Here is a 24,378-nt window from a genome sequence, read left to right as displayed (position 1 = left end):
AAGGGCCCCATTGCCTTCAGTAGCTTAGGGCTTCATCAAACCTAAATCCGGCCCTGCGCATACCCCTAAACATTTTGTGAATCTTTGTACTTTTGTCCATTTACTGTATTTATTTGTCCCGATTCGAACTATAAAATGGGGATTTTCTTGAGTCAAAATGAGAGTTCCCCTAATTTTTTAAAATTTATTTTTAGAATAAAAGCACTGGTTCTAATGCTTCCAGAGAGACCTCCTTTCCCATGAATGGACACCACGCGCCAGAGGACCTCCCCCCGGCTGTATGATCGTCCCCCAGAAATCGCAGAAGCGGCGAGGGACCCCCGAGGGTCATCCAGACCAACCCTCCGTTGCGATGCGGGAATCACAGAGGAAGAATCCCCGACAGCTGGCCATCCAACTTCTGCTTAAAAACCTCCAAGCCGTGGGGCGGGGCGGGGCGGGGGGTCGGGTCCAATCAACCTTCCCAGTGAATTCAAACACGAACTGAGAGAGAGAGACCCGGGTCGGAAGCAAAGGGCAGCAACGCGCGTGCACACGGAGGGGGCAGCCTTGATTCGGAGTCAGGCTGCTTAAGAGAGGAAATGAAGACGGCTGCGTTAAATTACCACAGGAGTGGCGGTGAGGAGGAGGAGCTGCTTATTAAGGCCCCTGAGGAGAAGGAAATTATTATTATTATTATTATTATTATTATTATTATTATTATTATGGGTTCAGTAGAAAGGAGTGGAAGGAGGAGGGTTTGTGGAGCTCATGATAATAGTCGTGATTAAACGTGGACCCCATGTTGCAGGTTAATGTTAGCATTTATTTCTCCTCATTATTATTGAGTCGCTGATTTGGAAGGGACCCCTAAAGGTCATCCAACCTTTCCTTAACTCGTGAAGGAAAAAAGCCCGCCACTTCCCCCCAAGTCCTAGATTCCTATCATGGTTGAGTCCGGAATGGAAACACCCTCCTCCCCTCGAGGGAGAGTGGGTCTCGTGTGAGTCTCCCGTCGCGCGTTTCTTTTCCCTACACGTGTCGGCGCTGAGGGTGGAATGCCGATTCCGCGAGTCGAAGCAGACCTGAGGTGGGTTTTTTTTTTAAAGGCGGGTATTAAGTGAGGCGAATATGAGGAGTCGGGAAAAGAATGTAAAAGAGGTATGAGGGAGTGTGCTAACAAAGTCAAACTGTTCAGGAAACCGGTCAGAATTTTTTTTTAAAATAAGAGATTTCGGCGCCTTTTCTCTGAGGCGTTTGTGTGAAAAGGGGAGGAGCTTCGCGGGTATCTTGAGGAGCCCACCACGCATGCGCTCTCTCCGCTTGCGGGCCCCGCCCCCCTCAAGGTCTTTCCCCGGCCGAGGGAAAAAGGAACTTCCGAGGGCTGCGCATGCGTGTCATGATAGGCTCGTCTCTTATTATCGCCTCCCTTGCCCAGCTGCGCACGCGCAGCTCGTATAAGGTGCGCTGGATCTTGGTAGGTCGTGCAAGAGAGATGGAGAGACCTTGGGGGGTGTTTCAAGGAGAGGAGGAGGAGGAGAGTTTAGCCCTGGGTCCCTGGAGAGGAATTGCATCAGCACTTACCAAATAACCAAATTATCATTGGTATAAGCACATGTGGGCGTGGCCTAAGATGGCTGGATCTTGGAATAGTTTATTATTATTATTATTACTATTAAAAATTTCTATACTGCCCTTCATCCGAAGATCACAGGGTGGTTTACAATATAAAAACACAAAAATACATAACATAGTAATGACAGAAGCTGTACCCCACCATAGATCACTCAAAAAGTTGTTTCACTTTTTGGGGGGAGATCACAGGTAAAAATCCCCCCCCCCAAAAGAGGACATTATACGGGGGGGCAGGCCTTTGTTGGGGAATGGGCAGAACCTGAGTTAATTGAGTATTTTTTACGTCTTTCAATACCTATTGAGGATTTGGGGGGCAGCCGCCCCCCTCTTGGCTACACCCATGGTACCCCCCACAAAGTTTAAATGATTGATAATGATAATAATAATTTTATTATTTATACCCCACCCATCTGGCTGGGTTTCCCTAGCCACTCTGGGCGGCTTACAGCACATAAAACAGCAAAACATTAGACATTAAAAATTTCCCAATAATTCACCAAAGGTCTGAGAGAAGAGGAATGGTTTTTACCTGGTGCCTAAAGATAAGTAACACAGGCACCCGGCAAGCTTGCCTGGGGAGAGCATTCCACAAACGGGGGGTCACCACAGAAAAGGCCCATTCTCATGTTGCCACCTTTCGGACCTCTTGCCGTTATAACAATGAATTGTTAGAGCAATTAGTTGTTACACTGAAATCTCCTATTTCATTACTGCATTGTTTTATTTGGACACTTTAAGGTGGGCGTTAATATTTTACAGTATTATTTTTGTAAAGTTTATTATTATTTTTGCCACACTAAATGAATTACCTTGTTCAGGATGTGACATGTGTATTTAACTGTTAAGCAATTTTCCTAACTCTTCATTGTCTGATGAGTTAGCTGCAGGTTGGTCTAATTAGACTTGGCACTCCAGACAGGGCTCAACTGTGACACCCATATGGTCTTTATAGAACTGTACTCTATAAATTTGATCATCAGTCCCTACCCAGGACACTGCAAACGTGAACTAATCATATCTGGACAGCAGGTGGTGCTGTATTTTCAGGGGAAAGCAAAGTTGTAGCATAGAAGAGCTATACCATATTACCAGGACTTGAACAGAAGATTATCTCAGTAATTTCCACACTGTGCGTCTAGATACACTAGTATAATTCTAATGTGCCACGAGGGATAACTTAAAAAAAAAAAGTCCTATGAGCCTAATGTGCTCATTTCATCTCTGCACGAGATGCACGATTCACCACCCAGGTATTGCCTCTCCTAATCCAGGCTTAACCTCGGCCCTCCAGCTGTTTTTGGTTTACAGCTCCCATGATCCCTAGCTAGCAGGACCACTGGACAGGGATGATGGGAATTGTAGTCTCAAAACACCTGGAGGGCCGAAGTTGAGGAAGCCTGTCCTAATCAGTCTCCACTGGAGGAAGTTACTGGTAATTCTGCTGTATCTCTGAATTGGTTACAGCAAAGAAGTTAAGAAGTGGCTCCCAAACAGATTCAAAGGTCATGTGGAGATGGGAGGAAACTCATGCTGTGCAAGGCGAAGTTGTTCTGCTTTCCCAAAGCACTATTTTAAATACAACCCAGAGTTTGTTGGCTTGCTTTTGTTGCGCTGCAGTGTTGAGAGAGTGCATTGCAGGGGGTTGGACTAGATTAGCCTTAGGATCCCTCGCAGCTCTACAGTTCTGTGTTTCTGTTCCAGATGGCAATAATGTGGTAACATTGGGGGGAGCCTCATAGAACAAGCAACAGAGCAGAATAATGTGCGGACAGATCAACAGAAATCCATCACTAATGTGCTTATTATTGTGTCGATGGCATATAGCAAAATATAACTGCAGAAAGCGCCACTTGTCTTCAGGGACCGTATGTGGCATCTTAAAGTCCCCAACTAAATGATGACTTGCCACTCCCTCTGTAATTTCAGGTTTTAGAGCAGCTGGAAGACACCGCTGCCTGGCACCAAGGGAGATGCTATTCCTGGTGTGCTCAGGAGGGCTGAAAACAGCACCCTGGTTGCCTGTAAAACCCCTCAGAAGCATGTGCTTTATGTGCTTTGCTGAGGACAGTTTGTGTTCCCTCTCTCTCTCTCCTCCCTCCCTCCCCCCCCCCATCTTGGAAAGCTTCCCAAATAACACCAGCCTGTTTATTTACTCCCAGAGCCTGCAGCATGAGCAGATTCCCAGAGGAGGGGTTGGAAAGCTTCTAGAGGCGGCTGCCTGTTTGTGAAGAGAGGGCGGTCAGCAAGCAATAAAACTATTGTCGAGGGTTTTATAAAACAGGCCTCTGCCTGGGCTGCTCTCCAGAAAATTAGAATCAAAGAGGAGAGAGAGAGAGAGAGTGCGCAGTGTAGTGTAGTGCTGTGGCTAGAGGAGTGGTTCTCAAAGGGTGTGATGCGCCACTCTGGTGTGGCAAGAGAGGATGGCAAGTATGGCAGGAAGATTCAAGGTCCATCAAAGAATCATCTAAACATTTCAGTGTAGTATAGCATAGTATCAAAATTTCTATCCATATTATGCAAATAAAAAAAAATCTTTGCAAAATGAGAGCAAGAGTATCAAATGATAGTGAAGACCATTCTAGTTGTGATCCAAAATTGCTGTTCAAACAGAGTACTGGAGATAATGATGATGATGTTGATAATGTAGTAATAGTAAAATAATAACAATAGTAATAATAGTAATATATGGTCTGAAGCTCAACATAAAAAAAAACTAAGATCATGGCCACTGGTCCCATCACCTCCTGGCAAATTGAAGGGGAAGAAATGGAGGCAGTGAGAGATTTTACTTTCTTGGGTTCCATGATCACTGCAGATGGTGACAGCAGTCATGAAATTAGAAGACGCCTGCTTCTTGGGAGAAAAGCAATGACAAACCTAGACAGCATCTTAAAAAGCAAAGACATCACCCTGCCGACAAATGTCCATATAGTTAAAGCTATGGTTTTGCCAGTAGTAATGTACGGAAGTGAGCGCTGGACCATAAAGAAGGCTGATCGCCGAAGAATTGATGCTTTTGAATTCTGGTGCTGGAGGAGACTCTTGAGAGTCCCATGGACTGCAAAAAGATCCAACCTATCCATTCTCAAAGAAATCAGCCCTTTTGTTTGCTGGAAATGCCAAGAACACGAAGGCATATTTTATAATGCTTGGCGGACATGTGAAAAGGCTAAAAAATATTGGATACACGTAAATACATTGATACAGCACATTTTAAAAGTTAATATTCAATTGAAGCCAGAACTCTTTCAGGGTTAATGGATGCAGAACTGGAAAGGGATGATGGGAGATTAATCCAATTTATGATGGCAGTGGTGAGATTGCTATATGCACAAAAATACAGCCTAGAGGGATGGCTGATAAAACTATTGGACTTGGCTGAGGTGGCAAAGTTAACGTGTTTAATTAGAGAAAAATCATTACTGACATTTATTAATTTATTAATGAACTTGCAATTTATTATTAATTTATTAATGAACTTGTAATTTATTATTAATTTATTAATGAACTTGCAATTTATTATTAATTTATTAATGAACTTGTAATTTATTAATGAACTTGTAATGTCTGGATTTGAAGATTGAAAAAAATACTGGTTTACAGAGGCAATGAATTATATATATATATTTTAAATGTAACTGTATGGACCCAGTAATTTTTGGCACTATGTAACTATCAATGTTGATGCCATTGCTGGTGGGGATGATGATGAAACAGTTAAGGATTTCCTCCATCTGCCTGCAAAGGCATCATCTCCCACCTCCTACCCTCCTGCTAAAAAATGCAAAGATAATCATTTGAAAAGCCAAGTCATGACTGCAGAATCATGACACAATGCAAGCACACATATCTTAATTATGCAAACACTTGATTTGAATAATAATATATTCCTGTTCCTGGTCACAGAATTAGATTTTGATTTCTACCCTCTTTCATATTTGAGGGTTGAGCTGGCACACACACACAAGCTGCAGTTTATTCTGTTTCCCCGATGTTTCCTTAACTGCAGTTAATTTCTGCATTATATTTGAGCTTTCACACAACACTGAAGCCACATCTGGTAAAACGAACAGCATGTTGTGTGCATGTTTAGTGTTCATTTCCATGTTATTTCATTCCAGAAAAGGAGTCCATTTGCAGCATCCTTAGCCCAGTAAATTTCAGGAGTAAAGTGATGAAATTCAGGGCAGTATTCCAGCACATAGTTTCCCCCTGCTGTTTTCATAGAGGAACAGAAGAATGCAAGTGCAGAAAGAGTGAGAGGGTAGCAAAGTTCCTTGTTATTCCACTGATGTGAATGAAATTTAGCGCGAGATGCTGGTACTATATCGGTCAAGAAGCCACCGTTTCACAATGCCACCAGGTGTTGCAGCAACATCAGAAAACAGGACATAAGCTCTACCATTATGATCAGGAAAACTAACACAATATTCTCCACCTCTGAATGCACCAACACAGTCCGGAAACTTTTGACAAAGAAGCTGTTTGCACTGACCGATGAACCCCTGCCATTGCATCCACCCTGGATTTGTTATGGCAGGGAGTTTCTCCTGTTTGCTCCGAGTTTGAGGGACCTTCTTGACAGGACTGGGGCTCCCATGTCCTCCGAACTCGAGCGGGCTCTGGCCCCAAACACATCCCTGTTTGGATCGGAGCTCTCCCAGTCTGCACACTCTGCTTTCAGCTCCCGTAAGGTGGTGTGGAGCTGCAACAACTTGTCCAGCAGCTCTTGGTCCTGGAGTTGCATTTCTAACTAGAAACAAGCGAGAAAGGGAGAACTATTTGAGTGACTCTGTAGCATGGTAGCTTCGACAAGTGTTTGGCGGGAGGCATCCCGGTCACATCTAACCTGCAGTTCTTTCAAAATAAAATAAAAAAATTCCTTCCAGTAGCACCTTAGAGACCAACTAAGTTTGTTCTTGGTATGAGCTTTCGTGTGCATGCACACTTCTTCAGATGCATGCACACTTCTTCAGATACACATCTAAAGAAGTGTGCATGCACACGAAAGCTCATACCAAGAACAAACTTAGTTGGTCTCTAAGGTGCTACTGGAAGGAATTTTTTATTTTATTTTGTTTTGACTATGGCAGCACGGCTACCTACCTGTAACTGCAGTTCTTTGCATGTGTACTTGGGAGGAAGCCCTGTGGAACATTGCAGGATTTCCTTCTGAGTAAACAGGCAAAGGATTGGGCCACACATGGTCAAAGCGAAACTACATTCTCAGTCCCCCACCTAAAATGTGAAGATCGTAACAGTGGTCCACACTACAGAGTTACTGGGAAGCCTTATGTGGGAATGCTTAATGTTCTCTTGGGTCTCAGGAACAAACTTGGTGCAGTGTTAAATGCATCTTTGCATTTAACAGGTGAGTCTTTAGCATATGCGCCACCGGGGTGCAAAGATCTTTGCATTTAACAGGCAAGTCTTTAGCATATGCACCACTGGGGTGCAAGGATCTGCCCAGTGCCCCCAGATTTAGTTTAGCCCCAGCGCCGTTGTGAATGACAAGCGCTGCCGCTGATGCGGCACGTCTTTGCTAAATGAGCGCACAAAGTCGAAAGTCCTTTAGTGAAACAGTAGGTATGCATTTTGGTAATACCTAGGTATAAATGTATTTTGTTTTTCTAGCTTGATCAAAATTATTTATTATTTCACAACAGGTTGATAGTTAAGAGCTTAGGCGGCTTCAGCAGCGGGCGCCTGGCACCCCCCTCCCCCGAATTCGGTGCCCAGGTGCTCCACACCCCCTGCATCCTTGCATCCCTGGGTAAAGACAGCCCTGGGTTTCAAAAATGCAAATAGCACCAGAGGGTGAAGTAAGTTTTTATCAGCATCACAGCAGGCGTGGAAGGGAGGGTTCAACCCTTTCCTTGTGTGCTGCAGCTCTGAGGAAACCTTTCCCTGTGGTGGCCATTTTGCATTGGGGGGAAATTCCCTGTGATCATTGCTCCCCATCCCAGAGCTAAGGCATGCAAAGATGATTGTATATACCTGTCATGGCACACTGGAACGAGTTTGACTCTCTGGTTAATGAGTTTCTTGACCTGCCAGTGTTAAAAGCATCGTAACTGATGACACTGGAGGATTTAGGCGTGGGATTGATGGCCATATTTACAGTAGAACAGGTGACTTCCTTTCTGATATACCTTAGAACAGTACTGCTGGGGTGTGCTAAGGTAAAGTGGAGAGGCAGTGTGTTATGTACTGAGTTGAATAGGATCCAAAAGGCAGCAGTCTGGTTGGTCCTAGAACAATAGGATTCAGAATGCAGCAGTCTGCCCCAATCCAGCTCCAGGTGGAAGTGAACCCGCAACCTGATTGGCCCACAGGAGTATTCCGGAATTAGCCAATCACGTGGGGTCCATTGTGTAAATAGTGTATATAAAGCAGACGTTTTTGGAGGAACTTTCATCCCTTGCAACTATGAGCTGAATAAAGAGCATGAAAACCACACTTGACACGAGTGTATTTCACAGTGTGGTGTAGTAGAGTCCCAGACGAGGACCTGGAAGACCAGGGTTCAAATCCCCACCCAGCCAGGAATTTCTCTGGGTGAGCTTGGACGAGCCATTGCCTCTCAGCCTAACCTTCCTCAAAGCGTGGTTGTATGGATAAAAATGGAGAGGTGAACCATGTTTGCATGCTGCCTGAACTCCTTAGAGGAAAGGTGGGATATAAATTAAATTAAATCACTAATAAACTGGAGTTAGGAAAGAGCTTGAGGGCTAAGTATCTTTTCCAGTACCTTATTATCCTGCCTGCACTCTGCATCTTTGGAGATTAGGAAGGTTCGAACGTTTGCCAGACATTCTTCGCCATTGCAAACCCTCCAACGTTTCTCTGATGAAAATAGGGACGTCCCGTTCCATAATGATACTTTTACTATTTATACCCCACACATCTTACTGCATTGCCCCAGCCACTCTGGGTAGCTTCCAACATATGGAAAAACATAACAAAACCTAAAACATTAAAAAAAAAAAACTTCCCTATATGCAGGGTTGCCTTCAGATGGCCTGGGGTTCAGATAACTCCATACCATCCAACATTCCTCCAATGAAAATAGGGATGTCCTAAGGAAAAAGCATGACATTCTGGGATCAAATCTGAAACAGGGATGGCTTCTCTATATCAGGGACGTCCCTTGAAAATAGGGACACTTGGAGGGTCTGCCATTGTGTCTGGGCTCTGGGAGTCTCTCCCTCCCATGGGAGGCCAGCTTCATCCCTCCTTCCTAGTTACTCAGTGAGTATTTTTGTTTTGTTTTGGAGGTTCTTGGGAGATTAGTTTGCTACTGCCTGGGTATTATTTGCGAATTGTGATATTGTTGTAAGCAACTTTGGATGCTCATTGTGAGCAGAACAGCAAGGCGAAGATAGGTTGAAACGAACAAGATTTCAGAGAAAATCAGAAAAGGTTCCATCCCGAATGGCATATTTTGTTGCAACATTGCCTCCCCCCAAATCCCATGACAATTTTGGCAGCAGCTGAAATGACAAATGTCTCCCTTATTCAAAGAAAGTGTGGACAATATTGCTGTCTCTAAAGGGGCACACACTGAATATAATTTGAGGGCTGTGTTAAGATTGATAATGTACTTTCAAGGCCCTGGAAATGTGACGTAACCTTAAAGCAGGGTGTCATTGAGCATGCGCAAAGTGACTTTCCCTCCCTGCTGAGATGCATGCCCAAGCCCTGACACTTCCCGTTCCAGAAACAAATCAGCCCTGTGCCAATGAGCTTACAGCAGAAACGCTCTGATATCCACCTCCTCCAGCTCCCACTATCCGGCTCATCATCCCGTCTCGACCTTTGAGTCACCTTGATCAGCGTTAGTCTCTGGGTGTTCGGTCTGCTGTGCAAAGCTATGAATACTAAGGAGGAAGGAGTGAAACTTTACCCTCTCCATCTCGGCTGAGCAAGAGAGAGACACCCAGTCTGTCTGCTGCCTGGGAAACAAGCACTCTGGGTCCATTTGCCCTCATGGTGTAAATCACATTATTATTATTATTGCCAGCTTCCAGAATTTGTGATTTTCCTGGCTATTTCTTCTTCCCCCTTCCCAATTTCTCCTCTCTTTCTCCTTCCATTTGTAAGACATGCATTTTTGGTTCACACCTCTTTCTTCCAAATTAAGTGCCAAAACCCCTGGCGAAGAGAAAGTCTTCACCCGTTGCCTAAAAATAATGGTGGCTCCAGGCATGCCTCTCTGGGGAGAGGGAGCCACCACTGAAAAGATCCATCATTCTATTGCACCCCTCTAAGGGGCTACGTGGGTGGCGCTGTGGGTTAAACCACAGAGCCTAGGGCTTGCTGATCAGAAGGTTGGCGGTTCGAATCCCCGCGACGGGGTCAGCTCCCGTTGCTCGGTCTCAGCTCCTGCCAACCTAGCAGTTCAAAAGCACACCAGTGCAAGTAGATAATTAGGTACCGCTCCGGCGGGAAGGTAAACGACGTTTCCGTGCGCTGTTCTGGTTTGCCAGAAGCGGCTTAGTCATGCTGGCCACATGATGCGGAAGCTGTACACCAGCTCCCTCGGCCGAGATGAGCGCCACAACCCCAGAGTCAGACATGACTGGACCTAATGGTCAGGGGTCCCTTTACCTTTAAGGGGCTACAGAAATAAGGTCACTCTCCCCTCCTGCGGCTTCCAGAAAATGGCATTTAGAGGCAGGCATCTTGTGGCAGCAGAGGTAGGTACTAGCCATCATGGCCAGTAGGCATTCACAGCTTGATCCTCAATGGGTTTTCAAAGGCTCTTTTAAAAGCCACCCAAGTTGGTGGCACACTATGGTATTTTGTTTAAAAATCAAGGGAACTGGGTGCTGTTTGCCTACTATTTGTGGCGGCGGCAGCATTTGACAGTGTGGCACTTTTAGGAAGCAGGAAAGCTGGTTGCAGCAGTGACAAGCGCAGTGCCCACCCTTTGAAGATTGCCAGGCTTTCGGGGTGGGGGCGGGGAGCTCCAACTGCTCATCTTGGAAAATGGAAGAAAGGACCTGTGTTGCCAAGAACAAGTTCTAACACATCTCCCTGGGATGAATAAGCTGGCGTGTGAAGAACACTGTCACTGCTCAGTTAAAATTCAGGATTAGCCAGCTGGCCTTCATCCAACTGCCCTAGACCTAGAGGACAGGGCCTTCTTCGTGGCTGCTCCCAGGATTGGGAACTCCCTTCCTAGAGAAGCTGGAGCAAAAGCACTCTGTGATTCCCAGCAGAGTTAGAACATAGCCATTGTGGCTGGCATGTCTTCCTTTCACAAGAAGGTTTCGCCCCAAAATAAATTCCGTGCCAAAGCAGTCGGAGTCTCTCTTTCTCTCTCTTGCCTGCAGTCCCCAATCAGATTACTGAGAGGCCTTGGGTCCATTGCCATCTCAAGGGCGAACCTGCCTCGCAGGGTTGTCGTGTGGATCAAATGAGATCTTTACGTTGCACAAAGCATCTCGCCGAAAAGGTTGGAATGCAAATGCAATAAATCACTTAGGAGGGTACCTGTGGCTCCGCAAACAGCGTAGAAAAGGGGGGGGGGGTTCCAAGCTTCTGTGCCAGCTGGAGAAGCTCAAGAGCTGAAATAGAAGTTTTGCTATGTGGATACCCGGCAGCTCCCTCACCCCACCCCTGCACTTTTCAACATTTGGTGACTGGCACAAATCCTGCGGGTGAAGCCTTTTGCGTCCCAGTAGCTTTGAAAAGCTTCACCCGCTGAACTCCTGCCTGCTGGGCTGCTCTTGCGAGCACCCAAGGAGCCTTACCCCTCTCTGCCTGGGGAGGACCTGCGCAAAGGGAGGTGGGCTTTGCCTTACCAGTTCTCTCCTCAGCCACGCCAGCGCCTGCTCGATACGCAGCTTCCTCTCTTCCTCCAGCTGCATGCTGGAAACGCGGAGCTTTCAGGCAGTGCCAGGCCCTGCCTGCTGAGAGGGCAGCATGGGGCTTCTGAATGCACAGGCCAGGAACTCCAGTCTCTCTCCCTCTCTCCCTCTGCTTGCCTCCTCCTCTTCCAGCTGAACTGAAGGCTTTTTTTGGTGTTTTTTTTGTAAGCCTCTACGCAGTTGCAGTGGCACCGTGCAGCCAGCAGAACAGAAGCAACTGGTGACTGGGCTTGGAACATGTGTGCCTGGGTGGGAATGTGGGTGTTTCTCTCTCTCTCTCTCTCTCTCTCTCTCTCTCTCTCTCTCTCTCTCTCTCTGTCTCTCTGCCCCCCCCCCCCGCTTCCATCTTTCTGCAGCACACTGAGCAGGGCTGATCATCGGGAGCTCCTCTCTGCCATGCCAAGCACCACCTGATGTGTGTCTCTGTGTGTGTTAGGCAGGCAGTCAGGCAGAGAGGAGGGGGAGTCATCAAATTTTTAAAAAAGGTTCCTTTCTTGGATCAGAGGAGGTGGAAGCCAGAGACTGGCATTTTTGTCTGCTCTGCCAGGGTAACCCGAGGCTCTGGCGGCTGGCAGGGGCAAACGGATCTTGCATGGTGGCGGTAGCAAACTTTTCATGCCCAATTCAGTGGCAGCCTGTAAACCACATGAGTCCCAAGAGAGCGTTAGCCGAGAATGGCTTGTCTGTTGATCAGGCCAATGGCGCATCTGACCATCTTGGTACCTATCTTGGTCTCAAGGGTCTGGAAACCAAGCCTTATGAGGAACGGTTGAAGGAGCTGAGTATCTTCAGGCATCAAAAGAGGAGACTGAGAGGAGATAGGAGAGCCATCTTCCAATATCTTAAGGGCTGTCACATGGAGCAAGCTGTTTTTTGCTTGCTCTGGGGGGTAGGAATCGAACCAATGGCTTCAAGTAACAAGAAAGGAGATTCCGACTAATCATTAGGAATAACTTTTTTTGACAGTGGAATAGTCTTCCTTGGGAGGTTGTTGGGCTCTCCTTCCCTGGAAGTTTTAAAGCAGAGGTTGGGTGGCCATCTGCCAGGGATGCTTTAACTGAGTTTCCTGCATTGCAGGGGGTTGGACTAGATGACCTTGGGGGGTCCCTTCCAACTATGATTCTAGGCCAGCACTCTGTTCTCCCAGAGGCCGCCAAACAGATGCCTGTGGGGAACCTGAAAGCAGGACCAGAGTGGAGCCGCAACCTTTTCACTAGGGATTCCAGGTGGGACATAGGTCTCGTGGCTAGTGGCCTTTGATAGCCTTATTCTCTGTGAATTTGTGTAACCCCCTTTTAATGCTATCCAGGTTGGCAGCTTTTGCTAAATTTTGTGGTAACGAATTCCACACTTTAACTGGAGCGCTTTGGCATCCACTGACTGTATAGAGGTTTGGGCTCAGAGCCAGAAGAACGTAGGTAATAGACCTTGTAGGAACTGATCAAAGTGTGGCTGCCCCCTGGAAAGACAGCATACAGTCCCCATGGTATAACCACTAGAGTCTCCAGTTAAATAGCGGGTGATGGGCAGAAAGGGTGTGCTAAAGAGGCTCTGCTAATCAGCGGGGACATAGGAATCTGCTATTGATTGATTATACTAAATCAAACCACCGGTCTATCTAGCTCAGTAATGTCTACACTGACTGGCAGCTGCTCTTCAGGGTTTCAGATCCTGGACATTCCCAGTGCTATCTGGAGATGCCATTGCGGATTGAACTTGGAACATTCTGCCTGCCAACATGGGACTTTCAGATGCTCTCCACTGAGCCAGTGCCCTTCCCCAACATGGGGCAAGATGGAGAATTAAGCCTGTCCTTTCCCAAGGCAGCTGCTGCAACTCTATTTTCGCAGCACTGAGGAGAAAATGGCCATGCACATCTCTGCAGGCTCCGGTGACCTGTCGCCAGCCTTGGAGATGCGTTTCCAAGGAAACCTCAGTCACGATGCGACGCCTTTTCATTTGTTTGTATGTGACACAGTTCCAGCTTTTTCAGGCTCCTGCTCTGGCTTTGTCACGAGGAACAGCAAGGACAGAATGTTTCTGAATGAGTGAATCTGGGAAAAGGAGGAACTAGCAGTGGCAAGGAATCCCCTTCTTCCTTGGCACAGCACATCTTGGGCTGGGAGGGGAATCGCTCTCTTCTAGGGGTGGGGAGCAATGGGACAAATTTCTCTGAGGCTTTCCCAGGATGCAAAACTTCAAAATCTTTTGAGACACCAAATCCTATATTTTCACTTTATTTTGGGGTGTTTGGGCAACATTGTTTTCACCATTTCACTTTTAATTTGTATACCACCTTTCTATATTGCTACACACAAGGAGGCTTACAAGAAGAAGAAGAAGAAGAGTTTGGATTTGATATCCCGCTTTATCACTACCCGAAGGAGTCTCAAAGCAGCTAACGTTCTCCTTTCCCTACGAAAGCTCATACCAAGAAAAAACTTAGTTGGTCTCTAAGGTGCTACTGGAAGGAATTTTTTTTCTTTTATTTTGTTCCCCCACAACAAACACTCTGTGAGGTGAGTGGGACTGAGAGACTTCAGAGAAGTGTGACTAGCCCAAGGTCACCCAGCAGCTGCATGTGGAGGAGGGGAGATGCGAACCCGGTTCCCCAGATTACAAGTCTGCTGCTCTTAACCACTACACCACACTGGCTCTCAAGATGAAGAAACCACGTAATAACAATCTGATCCAATACAAAAGTCACAATAACTTTAAAATAAACAACTAACATCAAATAAACAAAGCAATTGTCAACAATCCATTAGAGTATAATAGTAAACAGTAAAATTAAACATCAGCAAATAATAATTAAACAGTTTACACTAATCAATTACAATAAAGAATCACTAAACTATAATCTCTCTTCTCTAATGCCAGTGTACTGGAAGAAGCAAAGATCACCAGTGTTGAAGCAACGATTCTTCAACGTCAACTTTGTTGGACTGGTCATGTTGTGCGGATGCCTGATGATCGTCTTCCAAAGCAACTACTCTATTCTGAACTTAAAAATGGAAAGCATAATGCTGGTGGTCAACAAAAGAGGTTTAAAGACACTCTCAAGGCAAATCTAAAAAAAAGTGTAGAGTAAACACCAACAATTGGGAAACACTTGCCTGCGAGTGCTCCAATTGGAGAACAGCCTCTACCAAAGGTGTCATGGGCTTTGAAGACGCTTGAACTAAGGATGAAAGGGAGGAATGTGCTAAGAAGAAGACACGCTTGGCAAATCCACACTATGATCACCTCCTGTCCGGAAACCTATGTCCCCACTGTGGAAGGACATGTGGATCCAGAATTGGCCTCCACCGTCACTTACAGACTCACTGTTAAAACTGTGTTTATGGAAGACAACCCAACCCTGCTTGGGGTCATCTGTCTGGCCGCTGTGAGAAACAGGATGGTGTGTTTCTTGGGCTCATGTTCTGATCCAACAGGTCCCTCCTTGTATTCACACGATCAGCAGTTACTGACCGTGTATTCTTTGTTTGTTCAATACATATTTGCCTGTTCCCTAGATTGGCTCAGAGTCCTTGCTCAGGCTGAACACATGAACCAAGGGTGTGGCTCTGCATTACACAGCTTCCTAAGTTTGGACTGGGGGTGAAATAGTTAACAATGTGAACAAGTTGTAATGAAACAGGCAAAAAGCTATCTGGGGATAGCCGAGCTGGCGTTTGTTAATTGCACCAACAATTACAGGAGGGAGCCCATGAGGTTTGAGTCTTTCAATGCGGCAGAAGCTGTTCCACAAAGCTGCATCCTGCCCCACTTCCATGTGGGGTAAAATGCCCAATGCGTGGGGCACAATAATAGGAGCTTCTCTCACACAAGCCCCATGGAATTGAATGAGAGTGCCAAGCAGCACAGGGGGCATACCTGGCACAAGGGACTGCTGTTTGCAGCAAGGCAGCGGACAGGAGCGAGAGGGGGTAAGAGAGAGACTTTGATCCCCTAACCCAAGCTTCCTCAACCTCGGCCCTCCAGATGTTTTGAGACTACAATTCCCATCATCCCTGACCACTGGTCCTGCTAGCTAGGGATCGTGGGAGTTGTAGGCCAAAAACATCTGGAGGGCCGAGGTTGAGGAAGCCTGCTCTAACCCCTCTCGCCATCAGGCATGCCTGCCCCAGCAGCTGAGAGCGGCAGGGCTCTCATGACCTCTGCACCTGCAGCCAGCCTGCATCTCCTAGTTCAACGCCAGTTGCAAGGCAGAGACAGGGCTGCTGCTACAATTGCTTTAACTGTTTTTGTTTTAATTTGTGTGGGTTTTGTTGTTGTTGGAGGGGAGATGTGCCTGGGAAGAGAGGAGCTGGAGGAAAAGCAAGCTCCCCCCCCCTCCACCAATCACAGTGGTTCTGGGTAAGGGGAGTTATGTTTTGGGAGGTGGGGCAGGCCAGGTAAGGGGCACAGGCACAGGCAGTTGGCGACTGTGCCATAGCACAGCCCTTCCTCCAACCTGGGGAACTGTGGTTGTCCTATCAGGCAGCCCTTGGGTCTATGGCTGCAGTTGCTGAATGTCAGGTCAGCTCAGAGTAAGACCTCTGCCATCCAAGATCTGTTTGTGGATGAGGAGACTGCTCTTGTCTGGATCACTGGGGCCTGGGTCAGTGAGCATGGCAGAGTTGGTCTCACCCAGCTGTGCCCACCTGGGTACTCAGCGCAGCAACAGGGCAGAGTTGAGGGTCAGGGAGGGGGGAGTTGCTGTGGTCTACAAATATAATAATAATAATAATAATAATAATAATAATAATAATAATAATAATGTGAATGAATGCCTTAGAACCACAGTACCTCATGGGCCGCCTCTCTCCATATGAACTGACCCAGACCCTGCAATCATCATCTGAGGAGCACAGGTTTTGAAAGTACACAGGGCATCATAGAATGGTAGAGTTGGGAGAGACCCCCAAGGGTCCTCTAGTCCAACCCGCTGCAATGCAGGAATCTCAGCTTAAAGCATCTGTGACAGATGGCCATCCAAACTGAACCCACCAAACTGATAACAATACCTTCACCTACATTTCTCTTAAAGAAAGAACATGCCACAGTATTTTTCCTATGATTTGTTCATATTGTTATTTATTTCATAACATTTATACACCACTTGATCGTTTTAAAACACCCACCCACACCCTCAAAGCGGTTTACAAAGAGAACAACACAGTGCAATTATAAGCAAACGAAAACAAAACCCAACTCTTTTAAACCATACAAAATCAGAATAAACTAAAAACAGATCCATGAGCGTGCCTGGGTAGGCTTGCCTGAACCAAACCGTTTTTAGCAAGTGCCGAAAAGAATGCGCCTGCCTGAGGTCAATAGGCAGGGAGTTCCAGAGGGTAAGTGCTGCTACACTAAAAGATCCTGCTCTTACAAATGCAAAAGGAGCATTGTGTGGCATCTTGTAACAGTGCTGCTAGCACTGCAGATCGAAGCACACCACCGTTAAAGCTTATTTTGGAGGGTGCCTCATATAAACCCACAAATAAACAAATGCAGGCATACACGCACAAGCCAGCAGCCAGCCGGCGGTTACGCAGGGGTCCCTCCAACCTCCTGGAGATCAAGGTGGGAGTTTGCATATACCTCCTGGCAGCAGCCATTGCATCCCCTCCCCAGTCCGGGATGCCCAATTCTGCCCGTTCCGTTCCCTCGCTCGCCTTTTGCTTGCATGCCTCGCTCCCCCCGCGGCTCCTCTCTCGCAAGCCCGGGACTGCATCGAGGGGCCCTCACTGGGCTGCTCCCAATCACCTTGCCGGGCTCTACCCATCCTCTGGCCTTCCTGGAGCCAGCTGGCACGAAGCTGCGGCGGCGGGGAGGGGAGTGCCCTTCCCACCCTTTCCTTTGCTGGCTGGGGGGGGGGGATGAGTGGGGGAGGGTCCCTGGCGGCGGAGAGGACCCCACCTTTGCCTGCAGCAACCGCCGCCGTGGGAGAGGTAAGAAGTGACTCTCCCCCTGCCCCTCCCTCTGGCTCCCAGGAGGCTACAGGCTGGAGACTCCGCAACAGGCAGCTCCTCCCTCCGGCTCTCCCCCACCCCCAGAGGCCTCTAGGGCAGGATGAAGGGGGGGGGGGAGCGGCAGCTTATTGCTGATCTGGAGGTGCCATCGGGCGATTGCGTCGCAGCCTTGGGCCATGGGTTGGCCCCGTTTCCCTTCTTCCTTGCTCTGGTGCCGGGTGGTGGTGGTGCGCGATTTGTAGAGGGATCCTAGCCAGCCAGATCCCGGGGTGGGGGGGGGGGGAAGGGAAGGATCAGGCTGCAGGCTCCATTTTCCGGTTAGAGAGAAAGAGACAGATGAGGGTTGCATTGCACAGAGAGAAAGAGGGCTGGAAAGATCAGTTTGTGGGGAGGAAAGGGGGGGGGACGGTAAAACGGAGAGCGAGAAAGCGCACCGTCGGTTCCCTTTCCTGCACGCCCCCCCCCCCGCAAGGAGCGCGACCGGCGTGCCGACTGCGGCGCCGTGGTGCTGAACGGACAGCGACCGCCGGCCAGCCACGCCTTGCGCGAGCCGAGTTGCAGTGCCCGAAGCCGTCGCCAGGGTGCGCCGCTGGAGGATTTTTGCATTGTCTCTTTCACTCTCTCTCTCCCCCCCCCACCTCCACCCCGGTTTAAACCTTGCTAAACCGAGCCAGCAGCCCATCTCTCTTCCCCGCCCCCTACGCCCAGCCTCCACTCCACTCCCTCGCTCCAGGCTGGCCGAGGCAACGACCATCGCAGGAGGAGGAGCCCACGGCAGACAGCGGCAGCATCCATGGTCGCTTGCGGCGTTGACCCCGAGCTAGGAGGACCTGCTGGATGCCCCCAGAGAGGCAGCATGCGCCCCGAGGCAGCCAGGCAGGCGGGCCGGGAAAGGACAGGTAGGACAGAGCAGCGGGAAGTGGGGTGGGGGGAGGTAGGTAGGTAGGTAGGCAGCAGTGCGCGCCCACCCGCTTATTCCTTGGGGCTTCCATTGCTGGGGGTGGGGAGGCGGAGAGGATTGCTGCATGCGTGTCGGAGAAGGCGGCAGGGTGTGGGGAAAGATTATTCCTAAATGATAAGAGGTTGTAATCTGGGTGGAAGGGATTGGGGACGTGCAGGAGAGGAGGAGGAGGAGGAGGAGGAGGAGGAGGAGGAGGCAGCAGCAGCAGCAGCAGCAGCAGCTATGAAGTCATCCGTCAATGCTGGCACCAGGGACCGGGATGCGTGAGCCCAAATATTAGGCAAATTCACGAAGGACAACATCTACTACTAGCCACGGTGGCTGCGCTCTGCCTCCGCGGCTGGAGGCAGAATTGCTTCTGAATGTCGGAGAGTTGCTCTTGTGCTCGAATCCCGCTTGCGGGTTTCCCACAGGCGCCTTGGTTGGCCACCGTGGGAAAGGGATGCTGGACTAGATGGGCCACTCTGATGTTATTCCCTGCGGTAACTGTGCAGGGTGGGGAAGGGGAAGGCAGGTTGTCCTAGAGCAGTCTTCCCCCCAACATTTGGAGAGCTCCCGATTGAAGAAGGCTGCCCTAGAGTGATTCATTCAGTGCCCGAGTGAAGGGTGTGTTCTGAGCAGCCATGGATCAATCCTACGAGAGGCTTGGGTGGGTGTGAGAAGGAAGTTGCGCCGGCAGCCCGGCGCTGATTGTTATTTTACAACTCCTCTCTTGCTTCTCCTTTTCGGAGTGTTCCAATGTGGGGCCCAGCCCACATCCTGGTGCGGATCAGGATCACACCTGCTGCTGCTGCTGCAACCTCACCAGGGGAATCCCAAACTATTCCCTGCAGGGTTAAAAAGACACAGAAAATGTGCACGTGTGAGAGGGAAATAGTAGGGAAATAGATGGCATGGTGCATAGGGGGGGGGTCATGGTGGGTAGCAGCCACGGCAACCCACAAAGGTGGGCAAAGTGTCCGAGGATGCACATGATGCAGCAAAATGAAGTTGTGGCTTTGTCTCCTTCATTGATGGTCAACGGGTCTGACAGTCCAGTCCTATGCATGCTTATTCAGAAGTCCCACTGGGTTTAGGTCTGACACCCCAAGAGTGCCCCCCTGCCAGCAGAAAAAAAGCATTCTGCTATAGCCGACAAAACAGGTTGTGGTGTGTGTTTGGCCATGGTGTGTGTGTGTGTGGTGACCACAACAATACCCCCAATTTGCAAATGTGTCCAAAGTTGGCAACCCCTGCCAATGGCGATTGGTTTGCTTGTTGTTGTTGCTGCTGCTGTTTATTACATTCATATCCAGGGAGCTCAAGGTGGCATGCCCGGTTCTTTCTCACCTCGATTTTACCCTCACAACAACCCTGTGAGGTAGGTTAGGCTGAGAAACTGGGACTGGCCTAAAGTCACCTAGAGTGCTTCCTGGCTGAGTAAGGATTTGAACCCTGGTCTCCCAGATCCTAGTCCGGCACTCTTACCACGAAGGTGCTTTGTGTAGAACTTGTGTGGATTAAAAGAAATTTTAAAAAATCCCAAGTGTGTGTGTAAGATTGATGGACTGCTGCACTGCACACCTCCTTTTCTGCTGATCTTTACATTGCCTCTTGCAAGAGGTGTTTACTCAGCTGCACTTTCCCTGCAAGGAGGTGCCTCAGGCAGATATTCTGCCCTGCCAGCAGGCTTCAGCAAAGTCAGAAAACAGCAACTTGGTCACACAGGGTGGGGGCAAGATCAAGACCTGCCTCACCAGGCTCAAGAGACACATTTAATTAACAAAAATTGCATACCACTCGATTGCAATAACCTCCTCTGCAAGAAATTCCAGGAATGATCCCATATTCCTGGGGATAACTTAAGATAGCAGAAACAAAATAGAAAATTCTTTCCAGTAGCACCTTAGAGACCAACTGAGTTTGTTCTTGGTATGAGCTTTCGTGTGCATGCACACTTCTTCTTCTTAAGATAGCAGGGCACAGCTAAACTATGGAACTTCCTCTCACAGGAAGCAGTGATGGCCACTGACTTGGATGGTTTTGAAAGAGGATAAGGATGTAGCCATCATGGCTGTGGTGTACCTCCACAGCTGGAGGCCGCAATGCTTCTGAATCCCAGTTGCTGGAAACTGCATGAGTACTGCTGTGCACGAATCCTGTTTGTCGGTTTCCCTTTGGGGCATCTGCTTGGCCACTGTGAGAACAGGATGCTGGACTAGATGGGCCATTGGCCGGATCCAGCAGCCAGCTCTTCTTGTCTTCTTTATGTAGTGCATAGAACGTTGGACTTTGACCAAGGAGATCCATGTTCCCAACCCCTGCCTGGTCAATGGGGCTTGGTGGGTCACCTTGCTCAGTTGCTCTCTACTGCCCCTCTGCTAACTAAGAATAGAAAGCACAGAATATGCATGCTGCACTGAAGGTGAAAGGTGGTGAATGTGAAGATTCCACCTAAACATTAGGAAGAACTTCCTGACAGTGAGAGCTGTTCGGCCGTGGAATTTGCTACCAAGGAGTGTGGTGGAGTCTCCTTCTTTGGAGGTCTTTAAGCGGAGGCTTGACAGCCATCTGTCAGGAATGCTTTGATGGTGTTTCCTGCTTGGCAGGGGGTTGGACTGGATGGCCCTTGTGGTCTCTTCCAACTCTAGGATTCTATGAAATCACCATTTTATAGTTCAAATTGGAAAAAAAATACAGTAAATGGACAAAAGTACCAAGATTCACAAAATGTTTAGGAGTATGTGTACCCCTGCATCCTCCGAGAAAAAATGCACCGGCCCTTTTTGGTTTTGCATAGGAACATAGAAAGCTGCATAGGAACCCTGGGGGATTTTTATGCTCCTCCCCCCCCCCACCAATTTTGGTGCAAAGTCCCTTCCAGCACCTCTCATGCTGCCTTCCATGCGTTCAGTCAGGACCTAAGAAGAGGGCATGAAAACATAGAACATGGGTAGGCAAACTAAGGCCTTCTAAATCCAGCCCACAGATGGTCTGGGAATCAGCGTGTTTTTTACATGAATAGTGTGTGTGCTTTTATTTAAAATGCATCTCTGGGTTATTTGTGGGGCATAGGAATTCATTCCCCCCCAAAAAATATAGTCTGCCCCCCCCCAGTCTGAGGGACAGTGGACTGGCCCCCTGCTGAAAAAGTTTGCTGACACCTGATGTAGAAGATGCCTTACACAAGGTTAGACCATTGATGCATCTAGCTCAGTATGGTCTACACTGACCTGCAGAGGCTGTCCAGGGTTTCAGGCAGGAGACCTTCCCACCAAGTCCTACCTGGAGTTGCCTTCAGAGACTGAACCTGGGAAAGCTCCTCCCCATTCATTGGTAGAGGGCTGGAAGTGAACCCTGGAGGAATTAGCTTCATGTCAGGAAGTTCCCCTGAGGTCCCTGAGAGGTGTGGTGGGTCAGGATGATTTGAGTGAATGAATGCAAGGGTGCAAATGGTTCTCATTGATTCCTCCTCTCTGTTCTTCCGCCCCAGCAGCTGAAGTGCTGAGAGGGATGACCAAGGCGACTGCATCCCAATGGCGTCCTCACAGCCCCTGGAACTGACAGTCTTGGGGAATGTACCTGGACCCAGCCGTGGAGTCCCAGAAGGGGGACCTTCAGCACCACGGACAGCTACTGGCTTGGGCATTGAGAACGCTTCTTACCAGGGGGAGGAGGAAGAGGAAGAAAAGGAGGCAGAAACTTCCTTCCGGAGCCGTCAAGGCACAGGAAGCAGCCCCAGGGAGCACACAGCGCCCCCTAGGGCAGACCTCTCCCCACGGTCCGAGGATGGCCCTTTGCCGGACGCAGCAGGCAACTCGGTGGACTACGGCTTCATTTTGGCTTTAGTCTTCTTGGTCAGCGGGATTTTGCTTGTGATCGTCGCCTACAGCATCCCGCGGGAGGCGCGAGTCAACCCGGATTCTGTGTCCGCCCGGGAGATGGAGAGGCTTGAGATGTATTACGCCCACCTAGGCTCCCACCTGGACAAGTGCATCATCGCAGGGTTGGGGCTCTTGACTTTGGGGGGGATGCTTCTCTCCATTCTCCTGATGGTCTCCATCTACAAAGGGGAGCTCTACCGGAGGAGGTCGTTCCCGGCTTCCAGGGCTCCCCGGAAGACTTACGGGTCTATAAACCTGAGGATGAGGCAGCTGAATGGAGAAGGGGGGCAGACATTGGTCGAGAACGAGGTCATTCAGATGACTGAAGTCACAAACACCAGCCAGAGCTGCTGATGTTTCTTCGTAGGTGATGTAAGTTGAATTAGATGACCCTTTGGGTCTGTTCCAATGCTACAACTCTGTGATTCTATTCTACAAGTTAAAAGCACCGAGGTCAGAGGAGGATTTCTTTGGGGGTTGGGGGGGAGGGGAAAGGTTCGACGTTCATATTCAAGTATAGCTTTGCACCTCAATGGGGAACAGTAGAGGAAATGTCACCTCTTGTTTAAATGCCACCTTCACTTACACACGAAAGGATGAGGACGGACTTTGGGAAGCCAAATGTTGCTTTATATTTTGGAAACTTCTTTCCAAGAAAAGATTTCCAAGAAAACTCGCGACCCCCCTCTGAACGTTGTTGTGTGCTATGTATTGCACTGCTGCTGTGGTTAAAAAAAAACACCAACTGGTCTGTTTTTGTTTTTGTTTTTAAAAAACTGTTGCACAACCGAATCGCCTATGCTGAAGACACAGAGCCAAAGCCACATTTCAGAGGCCCTCTTTGGAATTATTTGTATACTACCAAGCACAGTTTAAGGCCTTTACTTTTGAGCTGGGTTACTTCATTCCATCGCTCCCTGCAGCAAACAATCTTAGCAATAGTTCCATCTGGAAGACATGTGCAAACGTCACCACTCCCAGCAAAAGTTCAGAACGTGCCCAACTGCTCCATGGTTTGTATGAGTTTTCTGGAGCTCCAAGACCTTGCTGCAACCTTCGCACTTGTAACATGCTCGGTCTGTCGAAGCAACACCTTCACGCTCAGCCACACAGCCTGACTCACAAACACACCACCTTGCCACACCAGCAAACCCATTTCCCCGGCCTCGCTGGGGAAAGAACACCGTGTCCAAACTGTTTCTGAGTTGTTCGTGGAAAGCGGGAAGGGGGGGGGGCTTTTTGTTTCTTGTGTCGTTTTACGAAGGTTGCTTGGTCTGCATGTCTGGTCGTGGGAAGGTGGGAAAGGTTTGGGCAAGGGAGGTGCCAAGAGGCATTGCAAAGTGCTTCGTGACAACATCCAGGGCATCACGAAGCCTGCAATCCGCCGTGTTGCTCGCCGTGGCGGAGTCAAGCGCATCTCGGGCTAGATCTACGAGGAGACCCCGCGGCGTGCTGAAGGTCTTTCTGGAGAATGAGCATGCCAAGAGGAAGACCGTGACTGCTATGGATGTCGTGTACGCTTTGAAGCGCCAGGGTCGTACTCTGTACGGCTTTGGTGGCTAATTCTGGACATCAAGGTTGCATCTTACAAGCCAAAGGTCCTTTTTAAGGGCTGCAAAAAAGAAGGGGAAAAAAAGAAAGCGGCAAGGGAGCATCACTTTGAAAAAACCTTCCGCGATTCTGCTTCCTCGTCGATGGGTTCGCCCACCAAGCCGCCTGCCTCGGATGCGGAAGGTGCTCGCTGCAGTCAGGAGATACAATTACGTCTCGAATGCAAAGCATGAAACATTAATGAAGGCCGGCCTGTGGGCAACGCAAATGAAAATGTGTCAGCAGGAAGTTTAAAAATGGATATCGCTCAGATGCGGCCGAACGAAAGGTGACCTCTAAAAGGTACAGCTGCCGGTAAACGCCCCCCCCCAAATATTTTTTTTTTTTTAAGTGCCACTCTCAGCTAAATATAAAATGTGCAGCCACATCCCAGGAAATTCGTATCACTCAGTACTGAGATCATGAGAAACTAAGGGAAAGCATTGCTTTGAATGATGTGCCATTACTTGCCCTTCAAATCTGGTCCATTCGTTGCCCCCCAGAAATTCCTATAA

At 48.6% G+C, this 24,378-nt stretch overlaps 2 protein-coding genes and 1 pseudogene across 5 annotated transcripts; 2 read left to right on the top strand and 1 right to left on the bottom strand.

Annotated features, from left to right (window-relative positions):
* Positions 1-5,539: 5,539 nt before the first annotated feature.
* Positions 5,540-11,608, bottom strand: C6H20orf202 (chromosome 6 C20orf202 homolog). Its single transcript, XM_033151049.1, has 2 exons — positions 11,424-11,608; positions 5,540-6,367 (listed from the first exon to the last, which is right to left on the bottom strand). The coding sequence occupies exons 1-2, from the start codon at positions 11,487-11,489 to the stop codon at positions 6,146-6,148; spliced, it is 288 nt and encodes a 95-aa protein (XP_033006940.1). The 5' UTR covers positions 11,490-11,608; the 3' UTR covers positions 5,540-6,145.
* Positions 11,609-17,325: 5,717 nt separating this feature from the next.
* Positions 17,326-22,657, top strand: TMEM74B (transmembrane protein 74B). 4 transcript variants are annotated; one of them, XM_033151045.1, is made up of 2 exons: positions 17,326-17,428; positions 21,883-22,657. In XM_033151045.1, exon 2 carries the CDS (start codon positions 21,926-21,928, stop codon positions 22,625-22,627), a length of 702 nt encoding a protein of 233 aa, XP_033006936.1. In that variant the 5' UTR covers positions 17,326-17,428; positions 21,883-21,925; the 3' UTR covers positions 22,628-22,657. The 4 variants fall into 4 exon arrangements, with proteins under 4 accessions (XP_033006936.1, XP_033006938.1, XP_033006939.1 ...); XM_033151047.1 differs by having other exon boundaries at positions 17,371-17,428; positions 21,886-22,657; XM_033151048.1 differs by lacking the exon at positions 17,326-17,428 and adding an exon at positions 18,145-18,348 and having other exon boundaries at positions 21,886-22,657.
* Positions 22,658-23,230: 573 nt separating this feature from the next.
* On the top strand, positions 23,231-23,836 carry LOC117049259 (annotated as a pseudogene).
* Positions 23,837-24,378: the final 542 nt, after the last annotated feature.

The sequence above is a fragment of the Lacerta agilis genome, chromosome 6 (assembly GCF_009819535.1).
Source record: "Lacerta agilis isolate rLacAgi1 chromosome 6, rLacAgi1.pri, whole genome shotgun sequence".
Taxonomy (NCBI): Eukaryota; Metazoa; Chordata; class Lepidosauria; order Squamata; family Lacertidae; genus Lacerta; species Lacerta agilis.
The sequence above is the reverse complement of the archived record's forward strand: the minus strand, read 5'-3'. Positions and strand labels throughout refer to the sequence as shown.

Bases quoted from the DNA above. Each gene is read 5' to 3' on its own strand.
- C6H20orf202 (XM_033151049.1), bottom strand. From the start codon at position 11,489: ATGCAGCTGGAGGAAGAGAGGAAGCTGCGTATCGAGCAGGCGCTGGCG. The intron at 6,368-11,423 runs GTAAGGCAAAGC...GCTTGTTTCTAG, and splicing joins CGTGGCTGAGGAGAGAACTG to TTAGAAATGCAACTCCAGGA.
- TMEM74B (XM_033151045.1), top strand. From the start codon at position 21,926: ATGGCGTCCTCACAGCCCCTGGAACTGACAGTCTTGGGGAATGTACCT.